This window comes from Halichoerus grypus, chromosome X, assembly GCF_964656455.1.
Source record: "Halichoerus grypus chromosome X, mHalGry1.hap1.1, whole genome shotgun sequence".
Classification (NCBI taxonomy): Eukaryota; Metazoa; Chordata; class Mammalia; order Carnivora; family Phocidae; genus Halichoerus; species Halichoerus grypus.
Genome location: NC_135727.1, coordinates 116,522,288 through 116,548,969, shown reverse-complemented (window position 1 = coordinate 116,548,969; position 26,682 = coordinate 116,522,288). Strand labels below are relative to the sequence as shown.

General features: G+C 43.5%; 1 protein-coding gene across 9 annotated transcripts in view; it reads right to left on the bottom strand.

Annotated features, from left to right (window-relative positions):
* Positions 1-26,682, bottom strand: part of SH3KBP1 (SH3 domain containing kinase binding protein 1) — a 328,530-nt gene that overhangs the window by 132,064 nt on the left and 169,784 nt on the right. For 5 of the 9 annotated variants that reach the window (XM_078064415.1, XM_078064411.1, XM_078064414.1 and 2 more), the window contains 5 exons: positions 26,453-26,556; positions 13,820-13,949; positions 13,209-13,268; positions 4,830-4,904; positions 1,043-1,248 (listed from right to left, as the gene is read on the bottom strand). In XM_078064415.1, the coding sequence (XP_077920541.1) occupies positions 1,043-1,248; positions 4,830-4,904; positions 13,209-13,268; positions 13,820-13,949; positions 26,453-26,556 (575 nt within the window). The remainder of the gene's footprint in view (positions 1-1,042; positions 1,249-4,829; positions 4,905-13,208; positions 13,269-13,819; positions 13,950-26,452; positions 26,557-26,682) is intronic. The other 4 variants (XM_078064418.1, XM_078064412.1, XM_078064419.1 and 1 more) reach the window with 2 other exon arrangements.

Here is a 26,682-nt window from a genome sequence, read left to right as displayed (position 1 = left end):
AGTATTAAGTGTCCCAAAGTTTCCTTTCCAGATTCTAATGCATGATGACACCAGGCAAGGTTGCTGGGGGCTGGGGGAAAGAGGTGGCTGGAAGTTCTACAGCTGTGGAAGATGACGCAACTTTTAAAAATTCATCTTACCTGAAAAATGAAAAACATTTAAAAGGCACCGATAAACCTGAGTTAGAGATGCTGCCAATGCCCCATCCCCCGAGCCTACTAGCACAAACATCAAAGCAAAAGTTTCAGCACTAAATCGAATTAACAAACATTCCTTAAGCACAGCACAAGTGTAGCTTATTACAATCTGGAAAATTCCACAGTATTTATCAAATCCTAAGCAAAGCTCTGGTGCTCAGAAGTGTACCACAGCAGACGTCACCGACAGCCACAAGCTCGGTGGCTCTGGGTGTGTTGCCGTGGCAACCGCGTACTCAGCAGCAACACGCTGTCTGCCTCTCCGCAACCCAGAACCAGAGAGGTGGAAGAAAACAGCCAGCTTCCTGATGGTAACAATGCAGGGAGTCACAGCACAGCCCATCTCCATCATACACACATGTGGGAGACTTCCTTTCGGCCGTCTGAAATCATTCCCACCTAACTCCTAGAGCAAGAAACGCACAACCCCTTTGGTCTACTGCAGAACCAGTCAACACACCCAGGCACTAAGCACTAGAGAAATGGACAAGGAGAAGTGATAGATCAGTCTGTGCTCGCGAGTGTCATGGTCATGTGTTTAGCTGGGTCCAGGCATGAGGGGCTTTTTGGGGGGTGGTGGTGGAGGGGAATGGAGAAGTGCAGGTCCATTTGAAAAGTCATACTGAGATGCATTCCACAGAGACATCAGTAAGAAGAGAAGACGCAAACTAGAGCATGAGCCTTTCCAGAAACACAAAGGGAGAGCCTCAAAGGGGAGAGAGCAAACAGCTAGCATGTGAGGATGCCGACACCCCAGAAGAGGCATAAGAAGTCTCAGATGCCCTACAATGGACTTTTGGGTACTCCACGCTGTGTTGAAATAAAACAGAAACTGTTGGACATACCTTCTCCACCGGTAGAAAGTCATTCTCTACTTCAATCGACCTTGGTCTTAGTTTTATTGGTTTGTCTTTGAATATATCTCCAAAGCCCACTCCCTTAACTTTCTTCGGCTGGATTGCTGCAGTTGCGACTGTCCCGTTGGCACCTTCGGATTTGGTACTGCTCGAGTCACCCCCATCACTCTCGGAGCCTGTGGTTTCCCTTAAACCTGTCAAGAGTGGGGACGGGGAGAGAAAGAGCTCAGAAATCAGCCATAGCTGTGAAGTGCCTCACAGCCAGCCAGGAACCACCTCTAAAAGTGTTACCGGGCATAGGACAACCTGCACTGGGGCTTTCCATTTAGTGTGTTGAATATGTTGCATTTGGGTGGCTCTGAGTTTTGTTCGATCTCCCCACCCACAGCCTTTAATTTTAAGAAGTGAGTCAAAATTCTTCAAAAAAAAAATCTAATTTCAAAGCAGATCTCTGTAAGTGTGACATTTCACCACTCTTCAGCCGGAGCCTGATTCTGACACAAACTTGCTTTGCCACAGTCTGCATGATAACAACCCTTCCCACCCTGTCCTCACCTCCCCACCCTGCCAGTATCACATACTGTACCTCCAATCTCTATGACTCATGGCAATTAGCAATTAGCAATGAAAGTAACATTTCCTAAAGGGAAACTGTAAAGCTAAAAGCCATTTAAACAAATTAGCAATTAAAGAAACCACATAAAATTATGACTGCCAAAGAATTAAATCTCTTTGGATGGCTTCACAAGGAATAAATGCACGCAGACATGTTTCTCTAGGAAAGCATTAAACCAAACTTGACATTGAGACGCTTTCCCTGGCAAGATGATTGTGTTTGTTAAAGAGGGAAAGGAAGCTGCCCTCCCGGAGGCCGGACTCCTCCGAGCCTACCGCTCTTCTTCCCCACCTTCAATGCCATCATTTCCCCAAAGCTGAATCCCTTTCCAAAGAAGAACACTGGGGACATGACACCCTTCCTTCGACTTCCTGTGGCATGTGTTGGAAGTCATCAGATAGTTATCAGCAAGACAGCGTGAACACTTACCTCCCAGATTCTTTATTCCCCAAGCTCTGCCCACAATCATGTTCCTAAAAGGAAGAGCCTATTTGTTTCTAGTTAATTTCTGAGTGTACACTCTTACTTTGAAAGTCAGTGCATCAGTCATGCCATCAAAGGGCAGGATTCAAAGGATATTTTATGGAATACTAGTTTGCCATTCAATCTGCCTCTAAAGCCTCTAGGTGTGTAGAATAGCTCCTGAACATTTACTGTATATCCCCTGATGACAACAATGCCCTCGATGAAAGTACATCATCAAAGTTGGTTCTGTATTAGGCAATCGTGCGCTATCCCTCTATAGGGAAGGTGGGCTCCTAGTACATATGAACAATACACCAAATAATTGCTCACATAAAATGTTATAAAATGTCGAAGTCATTCAAATAAAGAAGTCTCAGGGCAGGAAGGAACTGTTAAATGAAAACAGATAAAATATCAAAAGGTCATTATAAATTGCCAACAAGTTTCAAAATCAAATCCTTAAAATTAAAACAATGGCTGTGTTTGTTGCTGCTGCTGTTTTCAATAAAATGGCATTTATAGGCCACAAAGGAAGGGGGGAGGAGGAAGATCCCTGTTGTACATTTTAATTAAGTAAAGAACAGCATTTGTGAGCAAGAATGGAGGACAGAGCCATGAGGAGCAGCCTGCAGCCGTGGGGTCGGCTGCAATTTATGGGACTGGATTTGAGTGTGCAAACATGGAGAACCCCCCTGGATTAGCTATCCATTCGTGTGTTTATTTGTTCATTGTTTTTGGAGATATCCCTGCTGGAGATATAATTTTGGAGTCTAAATATTGTGTCATTTCCCCTTTAACATGTTCTCATTTTGCCGTATGGATCCTTTCTATGTGATAAATGGCTTGTATATTCTTTTCTGGGTTGGAAAGACCCATTTGAGGGTGGAATAAAGAAAGAGTTAGTGGAAAGAAACCCTCACCGTCCTGCCCTCCCCACCACCACCACCAGCAGCCGCATAAGGCAGCAGGCAAGTGGATTAGGGCAAGGCTGTTTTAGTTCTTCAAAGAGAGGAATCTGAAGGAGTCTTCTATCATTCCTCATTAATTAGAACCATGATGTTTTCAACCACTGCCATTCTGATTTCACTGAGCTTCTGGTTTCAGGGATTTGATGCCTTCCGGGCTCATCTTAATGACTTTCTATTAATCACTGTGAGAAATGCTCTTCACATTACACGGGGAGAGGGGGCAGTCTTTCAGCCACATAAGCATGGACTGGGAAGGAAACCCACAGCAGATTTTTCTTCCAGACATTCTGGCAGCCTGCTTCTATCGCTTTTCAGTATGCAAATCATACAGCTGAATATCTGGGTTGGTGAAATAACTCAGAATCAAGTTCCTTCCCTTTGGAGGGAAAGAAAGGTGACATTTCATGTCGGTTGGGTGCTGCAGCTTTTACCTACTGGTGCCCATCATACTTGCTTTCCTATAAAGTGTCCCCGTGTCAGTGACCCCCACGGGCAGTACGGCTCAGGGTGTCATCTGCGGGCTGGGGCCAGGTCATGAAGGGGTTGTGACCGGTACACCGCGCGCTGAGCGCAGGAAGTGTGCTTGTTTGGAAGCGCTCAGAGCGGTGGGCACCGCTGACTTCAGACGTGTGGCCAGGGGACTCGTCTAGGTGACCAGGGAGTAGACCAGTCCCGGTCTGTCAACCACCCGTGGTGAGGTGCAGGCGGCACACGGCATGCGTAGTAAAGTCGTGTACAGCAAGACCAGCTCTCCGTCTGTGGGGGGACGGAAATAAGAACGAACTGCACCCCAGATGGTGTGAGAAGCCGGGTTCTGGCGTTCACATCTGCACCTTCTCTTTCACCGCTTCTGCGTACGTAGGATGGATGCATATGTGTACCTGCACACCAGGGTGGAGGCTTTGCCTTCAAGGTAAAAAAAGAAAAAAGCCTCAAGTTTTCTCTGTTATACGGCGGGCCAAATGACATCATAAATTACACTTTTGTGTAACTGACCGAAATATTCCAGCATGGATCAATTCAGATCTGTGAGCCATTTTTGTTGATTTTAAATTTAAAACTCACGTGTATAGTGCCATTCAGCGGCAGGAACCGTTCTAAGGGCTTCATGAAATTCATTCATTAATCTCATTCATGTCCTTCCCCCTCAACTTTTGGCAGCTTTATCTCATAACACAAAAGGCTATATGTTGGTCCTGCCAAAAGAAGTCTGTCGTGCGGTGACTGGCAGAATGAGCAGAGCAGAACACCATTTCTGGCATAGGCTTTCATGCCGCATTCTTATTTCTTTGAACACGCAATGAAAAAATGCTTTATTGGTTTCTAATGAGCCACTCAGGAAAAGCAGTAACCGCGAGAGGTTGACATCTCCATGGGAAGCCATCTTACACCACCCCAGAGGCCCAGAGATACTGGCACAAATACGTATGCCATGACAAATGCTACCGGTCCCTTCTCTGCACGCATGGCTCATGCACGCATGTCACACACAGGGCAGAGGCACAAAGCAAACGAGAAAGCGCCAGGGCTGCTGATGAGAATGCTCCTTTAGCACACACCAAGGAGACAGCACTTATTCGGGCAAATAAGTCCATGTCCTTGCATCAGAAATTCACACAGACACTTGGCAGAAGCATGAGCAGCTCAGGAAAGTGCGGCCGTGTCAAAAACCACAAGTACCCGGATGTTAACTTTACAATTGCCTCCTGCTGTTAAGGTCACTCACTGTAATAGCGTCTGTGGCCCTCCGTCTTTCCCGGTGCAGCTCGGTACAGAATTGTCCCTTCAAAGGTAGTCTTTCCTGACAGTGAATGAGAGAAGAGAAGGGGAGAGAAAAACAAGAGGGGGGAAGGGGGAGCAAATGATGGCAAAAGAAGGAAGAGGGAGAGTCTTTAACTGAACTTGCCTTCAATGAATCCGCTGTAAGAGTTTTATTGGCAAATTAATTAGAGACCATTAGGCAGAATTTAAGAATGTTAAGGAATGAGCCCAAAGTCCCCACGCAACCATGATGGCAATGAGCACCCAGAAGAGGGGCTTGCTTCTGCAAATGACTGGCATGTAGATTAGGCCCAATTTAAACCTGGAAGCCATTTCTGCATTTTAACTCAAGAAAAGGAAAACCTCAATTAACCAGAAGAAATCCAATTAATTGGATTCCTTAATGAACTCAATTATACAGGGCAAACTCCTCTTTGGAGAGTATGACCCATGCGTAATATAGATTTAGGCCCATTATCTTTTATCTTCTACCCCTAGGGCCCTGTATAATACAAAATGATATCTATGACCCCAAGATTCTCAACAAGGCACAGAATTCTCTTTAAAGATTTTACCCTTCGTACCTTTCAGCAAGAAAAGGCACTAATATGCTGGGGGCGGGGGAGCTCACCAATAAGGATTGAAACCAATAGTGGCATCCGTGTAGATGTAAGGGGTTTTCTGCTTAGCACTGCGGACAGCAGAAAACCTTATTTCTTGAAACACCTTAATTGAGCTTTTGCCATATCAGTCACGAGACTGTACTTAAGCATGAGGACATAGGACTCACCCACTGTCAAATTCAAATTATCTCTTTTTTGTTGTTACAAGTAGAGGTTATCAAGAGCATAGGACTGGACACATAGCTAAAGGCCAAATTTCTCTGGAATCATAAGTACAGAAAATATACACACACTGTCCTAGTTTGAGTACACACACACACACACACACATACACACACACCCCTCACAGAGAATACCATGGGCAGGTAAAATGGTTTGCTAAAGGCAAACTCAATTAATAAATGCATTACTCTACATTACCCAACAAACAGGTTCTCTTATGGCTTACAAGCTAAATATCAAACTAGAGGCCAGTCATACAGCTCACTCATAATAAGTCTGAGGGAGAGAAAGGCAGGCTACATTTACAGAGAGAGGAACTGAGAGGGAGGGAGCAACTTGTCTCACTTCTTAGAACATTCTTTAGGAAAATGGAAAACTCCAACAGGAAACATCAAGTCAGCTTCTGGGCCACGTCACTCCTGAGACATGAAGAGAACTGTGAATAATCAGATGGACAACTGAAATGCCATCGGGTATTTCCCATTTCCATGTCCTACAGGCATGGTGGGACACCCTCCTTCTGAAGTCTGCCCTTTTTGACAAGTGTGCTCCATCCAATTAAAGCAAAAACTTAGATGTTCAAAACCACTGGCTACGTAAGAATCATCCAAAGAAACAAGAGAGTGTCTCAAAGGTTCATGTTAGATTTGCAGCTCTTGAGGACTTTGATGACCAAAAAAAAAAAAAAAAGAGAGAGCAAATAACAGCGGCTTGTTTTATTTGGGTAATTTTTATTCTGCTTCACTTTGGTCATCAAGGTGACATTATTCCTAAGGACGCAGATGTTTTGCAAGCGAGGTCCTCCCAAACTAAACAGCGGGAGTCCTCTCAGTGCCAGAAAAAGAAAGCGGAAGAAAAAGAAATCAGTATTTTGATAAAGTCCCTCCAAGTACAACAGAATCTCCCTGTGTTCTTCCCCAGGACCAAGTCTGAGGATCACTGAGGGAGACCACAGCTCTGATGTCTCTGAATGGCCAAGCATGTGTGCAAAGACCTGTTCACTGGCAGCAAGGCGATGGGAAATGGAGCCTGGGCTGCGGGTGAACGAGGACACACATGTTCTATCTAAAGCGCAAAAGAGACGGGCAATTGGAAAGTTCATGAATATGAGTGCTGTTTATTCCATTGGCAGAAATACTCTACTATCACTATTAAGTATTAATACCTGAAGGCAGCAAACACTCTAAAAGGGAAGAATTTTAGGGGCACCTGGGTGGCTCAGTCGTTAAGCGTCTGCCTTCAGCTCAGGTCATGATCCCAGCGTCCTGGGATCGAGCCCCACATCAGGCTCCCTGCTCTGCGGGAAGCCGGCTTCCCTCTCTCCCACTCCCCCTGCTTGTGTTCCCTCTCTCACTGTGTCTCTCTCTGTCAAATAAATAAATAAATAAATCTTTAAAAAAAAAAAAAGGGAAGAATTTTAGAATTTCAACAGAAAATCATATGCTTATCCTAGCATCTAATTTTGCTTAAAACTGTTTCATCAATTTGCTAATTGCTCTTCAATGCTAATAGAATGTCATATACAAAACAAATACCAACTAATACTAAAAAGAACAAAATGTACAAAATAAAAAAGAACAATCTTTATCTTACAACTAATGAAATACAATATTTCTATATCATGAAAGTGGTTTGCCCCAAGTTTTAAAAGGCCATCTTCATCTTTGTCTTAGCTTGACAAATCACTAAAGATTCAGAATCTAAAATCCCAAAATAAAGAATTAGGAAAACAACAAAGTCAATTCAAACTGAAATCTCCTAGTTATTAATGGTTACAGAAAGAAAATGCAAACCTTGTCCCTCTGAAAATTATGGAAATAATTGAAGAAAATGTTTCTGTAGCTAAATGATGTTTTTTTAAAGAAAAAAACTAACAGGAATACTTTTTGGTTTTACAACAATTACTTTAGAATCTGAGAAATTCAATAATATTAAAAAATATGTTAGAAATAAAAGACACATTTATGTCTCAAATGTGAAGCAAAATTTGTCTGAAAATGAAATTGAACAACAGTAATATCTGGATTTGCCTCAGCGTCCAAATAAATCTTATGGATTCAGGATATTCTCTGATTATAATTTAATATAATATCAGTATAATTTATAATTAGTTCTTTTTTTAGAGAGAGAGAGGGAGAGAGAGAAAGAGCATGCATGAGTGCAGGGGAGGGAGAGGGAGAGAATCTCAAGTAGACTCCCCGCTGAGCACGGAGCCCAACACAGGGCTCAACATGGAGCTCAATCCCAGGACCCCAAGATCATGACCTGAGCCAAAACAAAGAGTCAGCAGCTTAGCCGACTGAGCCACCCAGGCACCCCTATAATTAGTTCTATTTCACATTTAGTCAATACCAGCACGTGCAAAATGGAAAATGAAAAGGTAATTAATTAATCATGATCTGCAATAGGAAGAAATAATCTAAACTCTAGTCAGATTTGAAATTTGTCAGATGCTCTGTGAAAGGGTAAACTGCAGGCCAGAATAAAGGCAATACCAAAGTGTGTGTGAAAAGCCTGAATATAATTGTGGCCTCGTCACTTATAAGCCATGCCACACCCAGGACTTAGTTTCCCTGGACTTTAGGGTTCTTATCTGACACCAGGCTGGACGATCTCTAAATTCCTTTCTATTCCTAAGATTCTGCCCACACTATTATTACAATCACTTGGATGTTTTCTTTTTGAAAAACCTAATTTACTCAAATTTTTTTCACCATTGGTCTGCTACATGGGAGCCCATTTCATTCTTTTAAAAATTCCTTGTTGGTGGGCGCCTGGGTGGCTCAGTTGTTAAGCGTCTGCCTTCGGCTCAGGTCATGATCCCGGGGTCCTGGGATCGAGCCCCGCGTCGGGCTCCTTGCTCCGCGGGAAGCCTGCCTCTCCCTCTCCCACTCCCCCTGCTTGTGTTCCTTCTCTCGCTTTGTTTCTCTCTGTCAAATAAATAAATAAAATCTTAAAAAAAATTCCTTGTTGGTGTCATTTTGCAAGCCCCAACAGATCTGGGTGAGAATCGTCGGTGGCTGCTCACATTCAAAAACAAAGACAGCTAGACATTATGAGCCTTCATATAGATGATACACCACCATCTATGACATTTTAGGGAATATATATATATTTCAAACCTCAATTTAATCAAGCCCCTAGATGTGATTATCAATTTACAGGAACACAGAGTCAATAGCATAACAGAGATGAAATCAGCATAGACAGATGGTGGGAAATTAATGGACAAAGGACCTCAGTTTGTTCAGTAAAAAATTACAAGGGAGGGGCTTCTGGGTGGCTCAGTCGGTTAAGCATCTGCCTTCGGCTCAGGTCATGATCCCAGAGTCCTGGGATTGAGCCCCACGTCGGGCTCTCTGCTTAGCAGGAAGCCTGCTTCTCCCTCTCCCACTGCCTGCCACTCCCCCTGCTTATGCTCTCTCTCTCTCTGTCAAATAAATAAATAAATAAATAAATAAATAAATAAATAAATAAAATTACAAGGGAAAAAGGAGACATGGAGGAGGAATCCATAGATTTAGAAAGACTTGAAACACATCTGATTATAATCAGATACAAGTTACAAAGCATGCACCTCCTCTGGATGCACATTCAAACTAACAAATTGCAGGGACGCCTGGGTGGCTCAGTTGGTTAAGCGACTGCCTTCGGCTCAGGTCATGATCCTGGAGTCCTGGGATCGAGTCCCGCATCGGGCTCCCTGCTCGGCAGGGAGTCTGCTTCTCCCTCTGACCCTCCCCCCTCTCATGCTATCTCTCTCTATCTCATTCTCTCTCTCAAATAAATAAATAAAATCCTAAAAAAAAAAAACTAACAAATTGCATTAAAAATAGAAGACTATGGGGTGTCTGATTGGCTCAGTCAGTAGAGCATCTGACTCTTGATCTCGGGGTCATGAGTTCGAGCCCCATGTTGGGTGTAGAAATCACTTAAATAAATAAAACTTTAAACAAAACAGAAAGCTATGAGGGGAAAGTGAACACTGACTGTATATTTAATTACACTGAGGAATTGCCATTATTTTTTTGGTGTGATAAGGATTTTAAGACCCCCCCTTTTATTGATACATATTGAAATATTCATGACTGAAATTATACGATATGTGGAGTTTGCTTCAGAATAATATGGGGGAGGACTGGGCCGTGGTATAATTGCAATGAAGTGGCCACAGGCTAATGAATGTTGAAGTTGGTTGCTGAGCACACAGGGGTTCATTACACTATTCTCTCGACTTGTGTATATGTTAGAAATCCTCTATAATAAAAACCTCTGTGCAAAAAGTACCTTTAATGTTCCATAAATTCTATAAAATACAATAGCGTTTTCAAATTTAAATATGGAGCAAAACGTTTCTGCTGCTACATAGCTATGAACTTTCTTATCTGAGGTAAAAGGTTTAAATCAACGTTATCAACCAATACAATTGCTGTAACTCTTTTCTTGACAGATTAGATTACCCTGAACAAAGATCTAAAGTTCAGAGATCTTCATAACCAACCACCATATATAAAAATACATCAGGGTAAAAGAAAAGCAAGTTCAAGCAATTTGCACCTGTCATTCAAAGATAAAAATGCCTCCTTAGAGTAAGAAAGGACTCAGCAAGTGCTTATTGAACACCTGCCATGTGTCAAGCTGTTTGGGCACACTTCCTTAGAAATATAATGCCAGGTTTCTTGTATTACATTCTTCCATCGGTTGACAAAACTCACCTTAATAACTACGCTCAAATACTTTCTGGAAATAGAAATGTGAAGAGGACAAATACCAAATAATTACGTGCACGTGTAGGGGTGTGTGTGTGTGTACAACAAAGAGAATACAAGGATACACTGTACACAAAATTTTCTTCATATGTACCAGAACAGATTTTATCTCTCTTAGAAAAAAAAAAAAAACAAAAACACCTCACCCGTGATGTCTGGTAGCATTTAAATTAAGAGGATTTTTATATGAAGCCACAAGACTCTCTAAAAATTACCAAAATGACATAAACGTTAGGAATATTAAGTGGGCTGGTCTAACAAAGACCTTGATTAAGTACTGTTTAGCTCATACCAGAGTAAAAACCTAGATGTCTTTTGTGCATGAACTACCTTTGTTTTTCTCAGTTTTTGATAAAAGTAAGTAGGCATTTACTACTACAAGATGTTATCCCGGGGGAAAACTGGATGAAGGGTACATGGGATCTCTCTGTACAGTTCTGGGTTGTTTGTTTGTTTTTTTTTCTTTTTTTTTTTTGCAACTTCCTGTGACTCTATAATTCCTTTAAAATAAAAAAAAAAAATTTTAAGTAAAGCACACTGAAACTACTGATGCCATTCTCTGCAAATCAGGAATAAGCAGAATCATTCTAAAACCAAAGGTTCCGCTTAGACGAATCCTACCGGTATACGTAACTTCTGTATGTGATCTGGGCTACATTTTATACATTTTACCATCTGATAGCCATTGTATCATCAGAGTGTAAACAGCTACCGAAAAGCCTGTCAGAATGCTGAGAGATGATATTTCTCTTTCAGGGGATTACTTCAATTCAGCAAGCCACAGGGACATCTGCTTTGGTATAAAGTCCTTTGTGACCACCATTGTCCCCAGATCCCAATAGGACTGGCCTTTCCACCTTTTTCCTCAGACACTCATGGAGCACCTGGGCCACCTTCGTGAACTACCAGCTTGTATACTCCCTTTCTGCAATGTGAGCTGACTGATGGCAGGGACTCTGTGTATCTTCAGTGTCTTGTGCAGTGTCTCAGTAACAACAGGGGCTCAGCAAAGGTTGAATGAATGAGGAATAGAAGAAAAGAAGGAAGGAAGGAAGGAAGGAAGGAAGGAAGGAAGGAAGGAAGGAAGGAAGGAAGGAAGGATGGATATGGGTGGACAGATGGAGGGGAGATAGACAGATGGGCCCTCTTGTACTTAACTGTATAAACAGGAAGATTGCCAAGGCCATGTAGTTCTTTCAGAATCATCCATCCTTGTTAGGAAACCATGCCTCTTCAGGGACCTCAAAACCCCTCAATAAGGGACAGATTCTGTGGTAACTAAACATGGCTGCTGAAACTTTGGGGCTCTCCTAGTTTTGAAATGGAGAGCTTTTAACTGAATGAGTGTTGGGGAGAACAACCCCTCCAAGAGAAACAGCCTCTTCTGATCATGTGAAGGAGGCTAAGTGCCCAGAGAGACCATTCCACTCAGTCTCCTAACCTCCTGCCCCAGAAATTCCAGCACCATGCACTTTGAGCTGAGGGGGTCAGGCAGGGTCAAACGTCCATATTATTAAGTTAGAGCAAGAGGAGACAGTTTATTTCAATAGTTCCAAAAATACAAAAGGCATTGCTTCTCTGCCCCTCCAGCTGTGAAAGCATAGCTAACATGGCAGGATACCAAGAAGTCAAGGTTCTCCCAGAGAGGTCGTCCAATACCCCTCCAGATCTCCTTTTCTGCATCAGTAAAGGAATCCCAAAGTAATTTCCACATGCAGAGACAAAATGCTTCAGTGAGCATGGTACGTGTGCGTCAGCCTCAACATACAAACTGGTTATATGCCAAGAGTTTATCATGATTAACAATGAAAGTGACCGTTTATGGACAGCCTTATATGGCTGAGGTGATTTATATACATTATTGCTATTAGAACTCATAATACACTTCCCCACGGAAATACTGGCATGATGACCCGATTTGGTCCTCCCTCCAAGAAAGCCCATTTAATCCACAACATCCCTGAGGTACAGTATTGTGATCATAGGGCCCAATTACCAGGTACAACACTATTCCCATATATAAAAGGAGACCCCAGGGAGGTTAGAATTGATGTGCAGTTCAGGACCTATAGCAACTCCCACTATCATGGGGTCAAGGACATTCACTGCCCTCCCAGCTTTACTCACTAGCCGGGCCATGTTAGCAGAGACTTGCTTCACCCCAAGCCAGAGAAGGCAACAGGAGCTCCAAGATGCTTCGCTTGCTCCAAAATCATCCCCTGTATTTCCTACCATAGACCCTAGGATGGAATGGAGTTCAGGGGTGGGTGGGGTCCCTGGCATTGGCAGTAGAGGGAAAGGGTATAGCTGAAGTCTATGAGCCAACCGACCAGAGCTGCTGCTTCTATGTATGAGAGGCTGTAATGAGCCCGAGCTGCTGAGAGACCAAGTGAAGAAGGTTGCCTGAGCACTTTTCCAGAGTGGCGTTACCTCCAAACTGGGAGTCTGTCCATCCGATTACTGGTTAAATAAAAGAGACACGACTAACTTGAGAACACTGCTAAAATCAGATTTTTCCCAATGGAAAAGAAAGATGTTTCAGTATTATTCTGACAGGACGGAGTTTAGAAAGGGAGGTCTGCAACCCCAGGTAGTGCCGCACCACGACAGTCGAGCCTCTTACGACATTCACGCCATGCCCTTGGCTCAAGACGGGGTACAAGAGATACACAGACGCCCATGTGGGAGGTTGGGTTAGCGACTGGGAGAACAAAGCTTCCCGGTCCTGACCTTTTGCTCCGTGAGCTGGAAAGGGCAGCAGAGAAGCTGGAGGGAGGAGAGCTTCAGGCCCTGGAGAAAGAAAGACCTGGAGTCCGTTCTCACCATCGCAGAAAGACATGCATGCTCACCCAAGGTGGGGCTGGCCTCTGGGCTGTCTTGTCATACTGGTAAGGAAACTGGCATGCAGTCTTCCCGAACACAGCCCTTCTCACCACCAATGGTTTTTGTGTGTGTGCGTGTGCCAGTTTTCTCCAAGTTCCTCAAAGGATGCTGAGAAATACAGTCTCATTTGGTTCATTTAAAAAATAATTAGCAACTTGCAGTGAGAGAAGTGTATGGAAGCACAGTAATATGAGCCATAGGAGAATATTAAAATGGCACAAAGGCTGACGGTCACCTATCCAGAGATGGACAGCATGCGCCTGCGCACACATCAAGGTGTGCAGTTCACACCTTTACGAGGATAACCTACTACACTGCAGGGGTGAAGGCAGCACAAGCAGAAGCGTGCTCGTGAGCTTCCGTCACTGTCCCTCGGCACAGGCTACAGAAAAGTGGGGAGGCTGGAGCAGCACCCGCTGGTGCCCCCACCCCGCCCCCCACATGGGGGACTTCCTTACTTGACTTGGAGAGCTGCTCATCCTGAGAGATGCCCAGGTCATCCGACTCCCCTGACAGCTCCTTGATGAAGTTGGAAGGAAACATTCCGGTCTTCCCATTGAGAACGCCTTCCCACCATCCTTCTTCTACCTGCACAGATGCAAACAGAAGAACAGAGATGCAGGCCTCAGGTTAGACAATATGGCTCCCAGTTTTCTCTCCCATCTGTATGGTGCACAATGCAGAGCCCACACAGGGAGAGCGGAAGGAGTTAACAGGGAAAGCTTACAAGTTAACAGGGAATGAGATCGCAGACCTCACAGAGTCTCGAGATTCAGACTCAGTAAGGGGGGGCTGAACCTGGGGCCCAAAAACACAAGTGGAAAGGGATTAACAATTTATTTTCACTAACCTCGGACTGAAATTTGGCATTTCCTTTGGTCACAAAATGTAGGTAAGACAGTAATCGTAGAAGGACCCGTGACTCGTCCCCAAACAAATCATGGACATTTTCCTATCACAGCACAGAAGCTGTGGGTATCTCAAGATATCGCTTGCACCCATGACTACTATGAAGTGGTGATAGTTACCACACCTTCTGGGGACCTTGTTATCTAATGTATTCATTACAGAATTATTTATTAATTATAATAAGAAATTACACAGACTTTCGTATCAAAATTTGCTTTTAAAATAGCTTGATAGCTATTTCAACGGTTCCCTTTGTAAACTTATGTTTCATTTTAAGCATTTAAAACCATTATTTAGCAAGGGACAGTGGCTTCCCCAGATTACCCAAACTAACTAGACGGCTGAACAAAAACAGTTAAGAAGCCCTGAGCTAAGAACTCAATCGGAAGGTAGAAGGACTCCCTGCAGGTTTCTGAAGGGTTCTAGAGTACCCTGAAATGGAGTGCAACAGGGTGAAGGGAGGTAGGGAGGGCAGCCAGACCGCAGGCCTCTGGGTAGGGGAGTGAGGGCCGGATCTGGGGGAGCAGTGACAAGGGAGAAGGCGGGCATAGATTTGAAGGCCCTTTGAAGTAGCAGCTGGTCTTGAGCCACCAATTAGCTGGGGCGAGCAAGAGGAAGGTAAAAAGCCATCCCAAGATTTTGTGATGGAGCCACTAACAGAACAGCAGAAGTCCGAAGTCAGAACAGCAAGGTGGCTTCTTAAAGGAAAATAGCAGGACATTCTGAGAACAAGCATGTATTAAGTTACTCACCCAGTGCAACAGAACAGAAAGAGACCCTGAACCTTTGGACTTTTTTTTTTTTTTTACCCCATGCATATAACACCAACTCAAACTGATAAATACAATTTAACAGCTAAAACAATTAAAACAAAAAAGATAAAGAATATTAAAGTAAAAAGCCCAGTTCAAATCCTACTGAAGCTCATTCAAATTTCCTACCAAGCCGAACCCTGGTTCCTATCTATATAATGGGGATAACGCATACACTTGATCAGTGTTAGAGACAGATGTATTATGGTTCTACACTAGGGGCTAGGGACACAGAATTGTACAGGACATGGCTTTTTTTTTCCTCCCCGAAGCAGTTGACAATCTACCAAGGTAGAAAGGGCATGTGGTTGAAAGAGGGGAGAGGAGGGGCGTGAATAAAAACTAGCAATGGGAGGTGAATAGATGGGAAAATGCCATGACTCCGTACAAACAAACTTGTTACACGAAGTCGAGCTCACCCAGATTGGGGATGCTACAGGAAGGCTCTGAGAAAAAAAGAAATCAAAAATGAAGGTTGGCCTTGAAGAGGAGAAATGGTAGATATATATAAGTAGTGCGGGGGGGTGTGAGACACTCCAGAAAGGGGGAAGCTGACAGAACCTGTAGAATGGAGACAATGAGAATGGTGTTTGGAGCATTTTTTAGGGAACTCATGGGATCAGGCTTGCACTGTGGCGATTATATCTGCGTGATCACACAATCTTTGGGAAAGAATCCAGATATCCATGCACAACTGTCCCAGTGACTATTCAATAACACATCGTGGCATTTAACAGCACTTCACTTGAAACCATTCCATGTTTCTATGCCAACTCAACTGATATGTGTTATTCTTTCAAGGAGCTTTTTATAGGATTAGGACGGTTGGGAAAATTCGCCATGAGCCTGAATACAAATAGTCACCGGATTTGTGGTGGGGGATCCTTTGTGCTTGTCCTGAATAAGGAACCATAAAATGACCTTCTTTCTCCAAGAATCATAGGGCAGGAGGGAAAAACCAAGGGCACGGACCGCAAATGAGCAATCCCTAGCGTAATCCGCAACCGTGCGGGGCAGCTGGGCCAATTCTATTTGATTCAGTCTGACAGTATCTAAAACATTCCTGTTCCCAGTAATAAGCGACTCCAGCCTGAGATCCCTGAAGGAAGTACTCCTGATGTGTGGGATTGCTTAGCTGCCTGCTGGGAAAACAGGGGCGTCTTTACCTCACCACACCCCCAGACGCCTGTATCAGTGTCCCAGCACAGTCTGAGAGGAGTGGCCAACAGGGAAGCAGCAGGAGTCTATCATTAGCCACGCGGTGAGTGGAGGGTCAGGCAGTAAAACCACCGCTCATTGCCTGAGGGGGTACACTTCTCATGACAGGTGCCATGGCGGGGGGGGGGGTGTCTGGCCCCTGTACCAGTGAGAACCGTTCAGTACTATTTGTTCGTATAGCCGGCTGCTTTCGTTGTAAGATTCAGGCTAGAGATATGAGAGAAAAAAATGATCCTCACTCTCCCACTATCCTTCTTCAGCAATATTCTAGAGTTCAACTTCCTGCATTAAGATGAGGACCCTGAAGCCTAGCCTCATTCATTCAAAAAGTAAAACATAGTACCTTACACTCTGAATGAATAAGAATGAAAAGCAGGGAAATCATCAAGGGAAACCCTCGATGGGGGTCTCTGAAGGCCTGATTCCCCCACAAAAGGATCTGCCTCGCTTTGAGGAGCAAATGGGACCAAGAGACAGGATGATGTTAGCCGCTGTGCTTAGTTAAGTAGCGCCATGCCCAGGCCTAAGTGCCCCTCCCTATCCGACCAACAGTTAATAAGCACCTGTCCTGCACTGCCCTAGGACCTTGGGGCAGATTCACTGGCGAACAAAACAGACAAAGACAGTGTGCTTGAGAAGCTCCTGCAACAAAGAAAGGAACATACAGAGCCTGTGCACCCCCTGCTTGGAAAATCAAGCTTGCTTATGTTTGTTATTTAAAAGAGAGAAAGAAATGTGTCCCTTTGTAATAAACTGTGGATTATGGATGTTACCAAGGGCTTACCATTTCTGCCCCAAGGAGAGTAATAAAGGGGAATCGCCGCCCACCTTCTCGCCCACCAACACACACTCATCCACAGCCTGCTGCAACAGAACAGCCCCCACCCTGCGCCCCTGGGCCCAACCCAGCCAGCTCTGGAGCCCAGGGCTCCAGCCCGAGAGAGAATCCTACCTCCGGCCCAGAGCTGGGAACAGGGTAGTTTACACCTGGCAGTGTTCGAGAAAGAAAGACACGGTAAAACGACTTCAACAGCTTGTGCTGGGGGCCCTGCAATTGCCATGTCTTCACAATCACCAGCATCTAAGTGGGTTCAGGGCCCAAGGAGCTCATCTCTAGCTATTTAGCCCTGTTGGAAGTTGGGGAAGCAGCTGGGTGAATTTCAACACTTCCACCCAATTCTACGCACATTATCTACATTTGTAAGGCACGGCAGAGAGGATGCCTGCGGATACAAAGATAACCATGCTGTCCTAGGTACACAGCTATTCCGAATAGTTTCGACTTACCAGTGTTGAAGCTTTACCTGTTAAACTGTACTGAGAAAGGGAACAACAGATGTACCAAGTCTAAAGTCTACCTCAAGGTGGGAGTAGCATGACAGAAAAACCCATTTAAGGGCTGCTATAGCTTTCTACATGCAATTGACCCTTTGTTGCCCAAACCTCCGTCAGAAGCACGCTGGAGGGGGCGCTGAGGGAAGCATGGGGGAGGGAGAGGCACATGGGCAAATGAGGTCAGCCTCATTGTTCCCAGAGCTGTTTTACCATTCTTTCCAGAAAGGAAAATGGAAAAGTCAAGCTTTAAGGAAAGACCCACACCTTAACATTACTAAAAATTTCCTCAAAATGTATTCAGACTTTATAGGTTGTATGTTTCTAGGAATTTATCCATTTCCTCTAGGCTGTCCAACTTGTTGGTGAATAATTAATTGCTCATAGTAGTCTCCTTCAATCCCTTGTCATTCTGTGTTATCATTCGTAACCTCTCCTCTTTCATTTCTGATTTTATTTACTTGAGTCCCCTTTTTTTCTTGGTGAGGCTAGCTAAAGATCTGTCTATTTTGTTTATCTTTTTGGAAGACCAACTCTTAGTTTCACTGATCTTTTCTATTATTGTCTTAGACTCGATTTCATTTACTTACACTTCGACCTTTATTATTTCCTTCTTTCTACCAATCTTTTTTTAAAAGATTTTATTTATTTATTTGACAGAGAGAGAGAGAGACAGCGAGAGAGGGAACACAAGCAGGGGGAGTGGGAGAAGGAGAAGCAGGCTCCCGTGGAGCAGGGAGCCCGATGCGGGGCTCGATCCCAGGACCCTGGGACCATGACCCGAGCCAAAAGCAGACGCTTAACGACTGAGCCACCCAGGTGCCCCCTTCTACCAATCTTGCAGTTCATTTGTTCCTTTTTCTAGTTCCTTGAGGGTATTATGCTAAGTGAAATAAGTCAGAGCAAGACAAGTACTATATAATCTCACTTTTTGTGGAATCTAAAAAAAAAAATCAAACTCATGGATGCAGAGAACAGACTGGTGGTAGTTGCCAGAGGCAGGGGCTGGGGGGTAGGTGAAAGAGGTGAAGGGGGTCAAAAGGTACAAAATTCTAGTTATAAGATAAATAAATCCCGGGGATGTAATGTATAGCACGGTGACTATAGTTAATAGTAGTGTATTATATATTTGGTATACAATACACTGGTTGTTGGTAAGAGAGTAGATCTTAAAAAAATTTCTAACTATGTGTAGTGATAGATGGTAACTAAACTCATTGCTATAATCACATCACAATATATACTATACATGTATCAAATCATCTTGCTGTATGCCTAAAACTAATACAGTGTTTTATTTCAATTATATCTCAATAAAAAATTTATTCAGAAGTAATTAAATGAGAATTTCCATACTGGCCCTTTTTCCCATCTTTGAGAGGTAAGGGAAAGTATTTTCAAAATTTTTTGAATGCCAGAGAAATACTTAGTTTTTAAAAGTTTTTTAAATTGAGGTATAATTCATATAATGCACACGTCTTAACAGTACAAGTCAATCAGTTTTCACATATGCACCTGTGTAACCCACACCTCTATCAATATACAGAAAGTTTCCATCACTCCAGAAAATTCCCTGTACCCCTTCCTAGTCAATCCACCTCCACAAGCAACCACTCATCTGATCTCTACCACCTATGATTGATTTCACCTTTTCTAGAACTTCATGTAAATGTTCTAACACATAGTTTTACCTTTTGAATATTGCTGAAAAAATACAAATTGTTTCTAGAAAACATCTTTTTCTATTAGTGGAATTAGGGAAAAATATTTTTAAGGGAACCACTCCCTAAAGGCATAAACACCTACATTATTTTCCATTTTAGTTGCTTTAAATAACCATCCCTGTTGATTTGGGGACATGAAAGCTGGTTGTGCCAAACAGACAAGTGTTATCTAGGTCCTAAATGCCGGGGCCAATATTTTCCCCCAACTCCTGTGTAGTTCATTGTCTGATTACCTCTTTTTGGCAAGGCCACAACATTCCATATACACAGGAAAGTGATTTTTTATTCCCTCGTTCTTCTGAGAATAAGCCTATTCCACATGAAAGGGGCCCCTCAAAAGAGAAATCTGCAGAGTAATTCAAAGGGAAATGATTGAAGAAAACATACAATTTCTATTTAAGACTTCAGCAAACTCTGCCCAATGAGACAGAGCTACATCCATGATTTGCCTCACAGTGGAAAGGGTTTTTGGTAGGGCCCTTCTCGACATCCTTCAGCAACGCTTGACAGCCCTGTCCTTCAAAATCGCTACAGGCTAGTCTACAGGTCCCCAAATTCCTAAATGACTCTGTGCTAAGGCCTTACTCTCACTCCAACTTGAAAATCTGAGCAAAGAGTAAATCAAGCCAACAAGATAACTTTTCTGATGAATCAAGATCCTGAAGCTTTGTCCCGCCACTATTCACAGGTGAGAAAATTATCCATGAGGGTTGTGTTAATCTTAGAAAACCCATTTGTAAGAAACCTTCAAATGGGGGTATTCCTTTAGAAGTTCAGTGTAGGAGGGGCGCCTGGGTGGCTCAGTCGGTTAAGCATCCCAGGGTCCTGGGATCAAGTCCCACATCAGGCTCCCTGCTCGGGGGGGAGCCTGCTTCTCCCTCTCCCTCTGACTGCAGCTCTCCCTGCTTGTGCTCTCTCTCTCTCTCTCTTTCTCTCTCTCTCTCTCTGTCTCCCCCTGACAAATAAATAAAATATCTTTAAAAATAAAAAAGTTCAGTGTAGGAGGTACCGTCACTTATCTCATCCACATTTCATTGCTGGGGCCAGCTTCTGCTTCCCATACTCCATACCTGCTGCGGAAGCTTCGCAGGTCATCCCTGACTCCAGAGCAGGGCTGTACCAACACCCTGTCCTCCCCCCTCCAGACTAGCCCAGCACCTTACACGATATACCCTGTGCTTGCTGAAGGAATCCAAATACTTCTCACCTTCCACGTGCCTGGGGATGAAATTCTTCCTGTTCTAGGAAGCGTCTTCTTCACCTTCACTGAGTGCCCTTGTTTTTAAATTCCTTCCTCATTTGTCAATGCCATTGTTTGCCACTCTCGTACCATCTAGGGTTCTTACTTAGCTTCTTAGCTGTGCATATCTTACCCTCCTTAACTATACTGAACATGTTTCAAGACAGATTCCATTCACTAAATCTCTGAATCTCTATGAACCCAGTTTCTGTCACAGAGTAAGCACTCAAATATTTGATAAATTCCATAGCTATGCAAATCTCTTATAAATACATTTCAACTTGCAAATATGTTGCTTTTATACAGTTGTAGTCTGTTTTGTGGGCTGATGATGCTAATCTAATCACCTTTTCTTCTAATCGTGGCTTCCCTCTCCTTAACATGCTCTGTCACCTCTGCAAATTACATCATCAGACATGTCTACCCAAAATCACTGGAAGAAATGACTGTAGAGCAGCCCAAGCTCTTTGGATTATCACATTCTAATAAACAAATTTTTATATTAATGTTATCTCTTTTTTTGAAAAGATAACAAACCCTTCTAAAGCAAGGGGTGCCTTGATGGGTAAGAATTTAGGTATGCTTGGATTACCTATTAACTAATTAGCTTTTAAATGAACTTGACTTCTCATGGGCAAGCATAAAACAAAAGGCAAGTCTTCGAAGTTCTTACACCAAGAATGAAATGAGGATGACCTGCTATTTGGGGTCCCTGGACCCAGTTTCAATGTGTGTGGGGGGCAAGGGAGGTTTCCCCACATCAACAAGCAATTCTTCAGACATTAGCTGGGTGTCCTACCATTTAACTCAGTTCCGACACTCTCTACCCAGAGACAGCTGTGTATCCCACAGGTTAAGAGCTCAGGCCTGCGAGACTGCTCCGTTCCCTGCCCCCACTGCAGATGCCAGTTGCAAGTCCAGGTTGTCACCTATCCTTCTGACCCACTGGCTATAAATCAGAGGTTCCCAGGATCCCCTCCTCGGGTTCAATTAATTTCCTAGAGCAGCTCAGAGAATTCAGAGAAACATTTTACTTACCAGATCACTGATTTATTAGAAAAGGATATAACTCAGGAACAGTCCGATGGAAGAGATGCACAGGTCAAGGCACGGGGAAAGGGCGTGGAGCTTCCATACCCTCTCCAGGCACCACTCTCCACGCACCTCCACATGTTCACCAACCCAGAAGCTCTCTGAATCCTGTCCTTTGGGGGTTTTACGGAGGCTTCATTACATAGGCATGGTTGATTAACTCACTGGCCACTGGCAACTGATTCGACCTCCAGCCCCTCTCCCCTCCCCAAGGTCAGTGGGTGGGACTGAAAGTTCCAACCCTCTAACCACACCATTGGCTCCCCTGGCAACCGACCCCTTTGCTTAGGTGTTTCGAAAGTTACCCCATTATCCTAAAGAAAGACACCTTTATCACTCTTTCAGGAAATTCCAAGAGTTTTAGGAGCTCTGTGTCAGAAATGGGATGGAGACCAGATACATGTAGTTCTTAATATAATTCACAATATTATAACTGCCCATCTGTACCCACAAAGGTTGTCTGATTGAGTTAAACTTCTGAAGAATTTCAACAGCTCATTTAACTCGAGCTGAGGGAACCAAATCTGCTCTTGTGGGTACAAGAAGATGCCTAAGTTTCTTAAAAGTGCAAGTTACCACCTTTGCAAACTCTAAGACCAGGTCAGGCTTTAAATCTGAAATTTCGCCATTGATCTCCAGCGAGCCTGACTAGGGACCATTGAAAAATACCTCAAAAACAAACCACAAGGAACAAATAAAAGCAAGAATCTCTGAATACTCCTTGGGTTACCACTCAGAGAGACTGGTTGAGACCAAGCTCAGCCAACACAAGAAGAAAAGTGGCCCCTTTCCCAGGCTCCAGATAAAACAGACCGGAAAACAAAGAGGCTTCAATGCACTTTTCAAAAAAAATAAGCCAACAAGCCAGGTTTGAAACTCCAGAGGCCCTCAAATGCCATTACTCCTGATGAGCTTGTCTATATGCCATCTCTGATCTTATGGTTACAATTTCACCTGCATTGATCAGTCCTTGCCACTCTGGACAAAAATGACACAAGTGTGTATTTACAGTGATTTTCTTAAAAAAAAAACAACAAAACTCAAGAACTCAGTCTGCTATTTTTCCTTTCAAACTGGCAGCCCAGTTCCTTTAGGTTTACAAAGATGAATCTAACGACGAGAGCGGAGTCCCTGTCTCTAGCCAGGAGGCAGGTGCACGCTACATACTTTTTTGAGGAAGGTGACTTTGCCAGGTGCACTGAGCCCGGACAGCTCCGCACTCCCCATTCCTTCTCCCAGCCACCCTGCACAGACCCATCCAGGCTGAGGGCTCGGGGCTGGCCGTCAACTCCTGCCAGATGGGGCTCAGCCTGCGTCGACCCGAACCTGCGTAAGCCTGCTGCTCTGTTAGCCCACCAGGTGGTTACATGGCTCAAAAAATAGGTAAGTGTGAAGACAAAGTGAGTGGGGACAAGAGATAATGGTGAACGATGTGAAAGTTAAAAAAAAACCAAAAACCTGCTGCCAAATTAGGTGTGGATGAGACATCCAGAAAAGATGGGGGCAGTGGACTGCAGACCTTTCTTTAGAAGGACTGGGTACTCCGGTTGCTTCCCTTGTGTTCTTGTCAATCCATTTTAAAAAAACTGATGGAAATCATGAAGGAGGCACTATGGATGTAGAGAGGATGGAACTCAAACCAGCAAACCCATATTTAAGGAAAACGCCTTGACCCTATGAGCTTATGGTGACAAATGGCAAATGAATGTACATTTTTATATTTTCAGGCAAAATTAAATAAGATATAAATGATCTTAATTAGGGGTGCCTGGGTGGCTCAGTCGTTAAGCATCTACCTTCAGCGCAGGTCATGGTCCCAGGGTCCTGGGATCAAGCCCCACATCAGGCTCCCTGCTCGGCAGGGAGTCTGCTTCTCCCTCCCCCACTCCCCCTGCTTGTGTTCCCTCTCTCGCTGTGTATCTCTCTGTCAAATAAATAAATAAAATCTTTAAAAAATTATCTTAAATAAGATAATATCTAATTTAATTAATATATATAAAATATCGTGTTTTAAGATTCTCTGCTTGATTCAACCTTTTTCAAAAAACCAGTCCATACCTCCAAAATCCTCCTAAGAGTTGTCTGGGTTTTTTTGTTCCTTTGGGGTAGTTGGTGTGTGTGCATTTGTGTGTGTGTATAGCTTTGCAATACTGTAGGATCAATCTATCAATCAATCAATAAGAATATAACATATTTATACACACATACATGATATCACCTATTATATTTTTATTGCCCAATAGATTGATTGGTTTCATAGTCTTGCAAAGCTAATACTATGGTCTTACCTCAATCTGTCCCTGTGATTGAAGAGTTTTTATTGATTTGGGATGTTTATTTTTAGTTTTCAGTGGAATGAGAAAATACCCACTGGCATTTATATATCCATTATAAAAAGGCATATTTTATATTATGCAGTGACAATGGCCCAATATCTGCAATATTATAAGTAAACAGACATAATGGGAAAACTCATTTTTGATAATATAATTTTTTAAATATGGTTTAAAAGGCCAACCTTTATGTTTTGTTTTACATAAATATCCTAGGCTACATAGTTTTCCTTTTTCCTCTGGGAAGCAAGCCCATCCTGAAGCCTGGCACTGAACTGGCGGTGACTGAACAGGACACTGGTCTTGCTGGTGGCGGGGACATCCTACGTCATCTCGGCGCGAAGAGTAACACCTGCGATCCCTCCTCTCCTTCAGCGACCCATGCCCGCTTTCCCTACAGCCAACGGGCAGGTGAGGGTGGCCACTATCTCCCAGAAATGTGTTAATAATTTTCCTTGTCTTGATTTGTATTTCATAAAACATTATTACAACATTAAAGGAAAAACTATCTTCTGTGACACAACCATTTTCAATCCTCGTTCCCTTCCGGTCTTCAATCACACGCACAGAGATGTATTTTACGTGGCTGTGTCCTAGTAGATGCAATTTTGTGTCCTGATCTGTTCATTTATTTTGCAAAAAAATCTTTTCATACTTCCATTTATTTGCTTACTTATTCGGCAAGCATTTATTAAAGTACATATTAGGTTTCAGGCACTCTTCCAGGTACCACGTAAGTAAAGATAGATCAAAACCAGATCCCTGCTGTTGAAAAGCTCTCAGGTTAGCAGAATTTAACAGAAAATTACATCGCACAGTATTGTAATAAATACAGATTTAAAGACCTCTGGGTTTACCATCTTAATGTCTTCACAATCTTCTAGCTGAATAATATCACTTAATTCATATAACTGTTCTCTCTCTTACTTTTCATTATCACAAGCAATTGACGTGTTTCATTTATTTTTTTTTTCTGTTAACCATCTTCTTTGGATAAATTCCTGGGAGTGAGATTACTGGCTCAAAGGATGTTAATTCAGATTTTTACAGCTCTTGCCATACTCTGCTAAATAGCTTCATACTAGGATCATAAAGACATACGAAGTCACCACTTCTCGGTATTACCAACAGTCTTAATGTAAAATGTTTTCTTAGGATTCTCAAAAGCAGGACCCATTATTGTCTTAATTTGCATTTATTTAATTAATAGCAGTGTGGAACATTTCCTCATGGTAAAGATTTTTCTTTCCCTTTGTGGGATTTGTGTTTATGGCAGATTTATCTACCATTTATTGTTGTTATAGTACCTTCCTAGTATAATTTCATATGTGATATATATTACAACTTTTCATGATCATTTATTGCAAAATGTTTATTTGTTGTTCTCTGTTGTTTTTTTTTAGCTAAAGTCGCTTCAAATTATACCAAAATTTTAACTTTTTTTTAAATTAGTCACATAACGAGATCCCCTCGTTAATGAGTTAAATAAAACTTTGACGCATGCTCACTTTATGTTTGTACGAGCATCAGAGAACCTGGTGGCTAGCATCAGCCCTGCTACTTGGACCCACGTCACAGTTCACTTAATCCCCTTCTTGACTTCTAGCTTCCTTTTTTTGTAAACCATGGGTTTCTGTAAGGCCAAATGGTACTCAGGAAACCAAAGCTACCGGAGAACTGTATTTCTATACACAGACATAAGTGTTGAATCAGGATGAATGATCAGGTTCTAAGTCTGAAGCCCAGGATTGCCCAGGACGGGGGAGCAGAGCCTGAGAGGCCCGTGCCGGTGCATGGTGGGACACTCCACCAGCAGGGCTGGCCCCGAGTAGCCAGGACCGAGCAGCAATAAGGGAATGCGGGGCAGTGGAGAGAACAGTTGGTCTCCAGCCAGGTGGACCTGGCTCCAACCCTCAGCCCTGACTCTTCTAGGGTCTGTCTCTTTTTTTTTTTTTCCTTCTAGGATCTCTTGAGGCTCTCATCCACAAAACAAAGTGCTTGGGATGGGCCACCCAATGGGCCACTGTGTAAAGAACCTTATCACGCCTGTCACATACTAGTCTTCTATAAATGTCCCTTCTTTTCCTTCCCTTTGAATCCACAGTGTCCCCCACGATGAATACTGAATTCACCCTCTAGAGATGGCTCAGGGTCACTCTGGAGAGCCAGAGTGTACCGGCAATTGAAGTAGAGGAGAAAAGCTGTGGCAGTGGGCCGGGACCTCTGAAGCCCTTGTACACTGTGTGAGAAAGACTGTAATTTCAGATGGCCCACACCTGCTCCTAATGGGCTTGGCGGCATTCCTGTCTCTGAGAAACCAGATAGTGTCTAAGGTCTCTCTAAGCTCAAACATCCGCCACAGCAAGGCCAAGCAGGGGTGGGTCCTGACCGCCCGCGCGAGGCCACCCACCCGCCCGCCTGGCACGCTTACCTCTCCTACTACCTCTATGATGTCGCCGACCTTCAGCTCAAGCTCATCGTCGTTCTGGGGCAGGTAGCTGAACGCCACCTGGCAGCGGCGCCTCCTTCGCTCGCCTGAATGGGGAAAGCAAAATATTGAGATGCAGCTCTTGTCTCAAAATTCGATTTTAAAGTGAGGCTTCCTAGGCATGCAGGCAAATTAAGCTGACTTGTCTCAGATATGCTCTCTGGGACATGGCT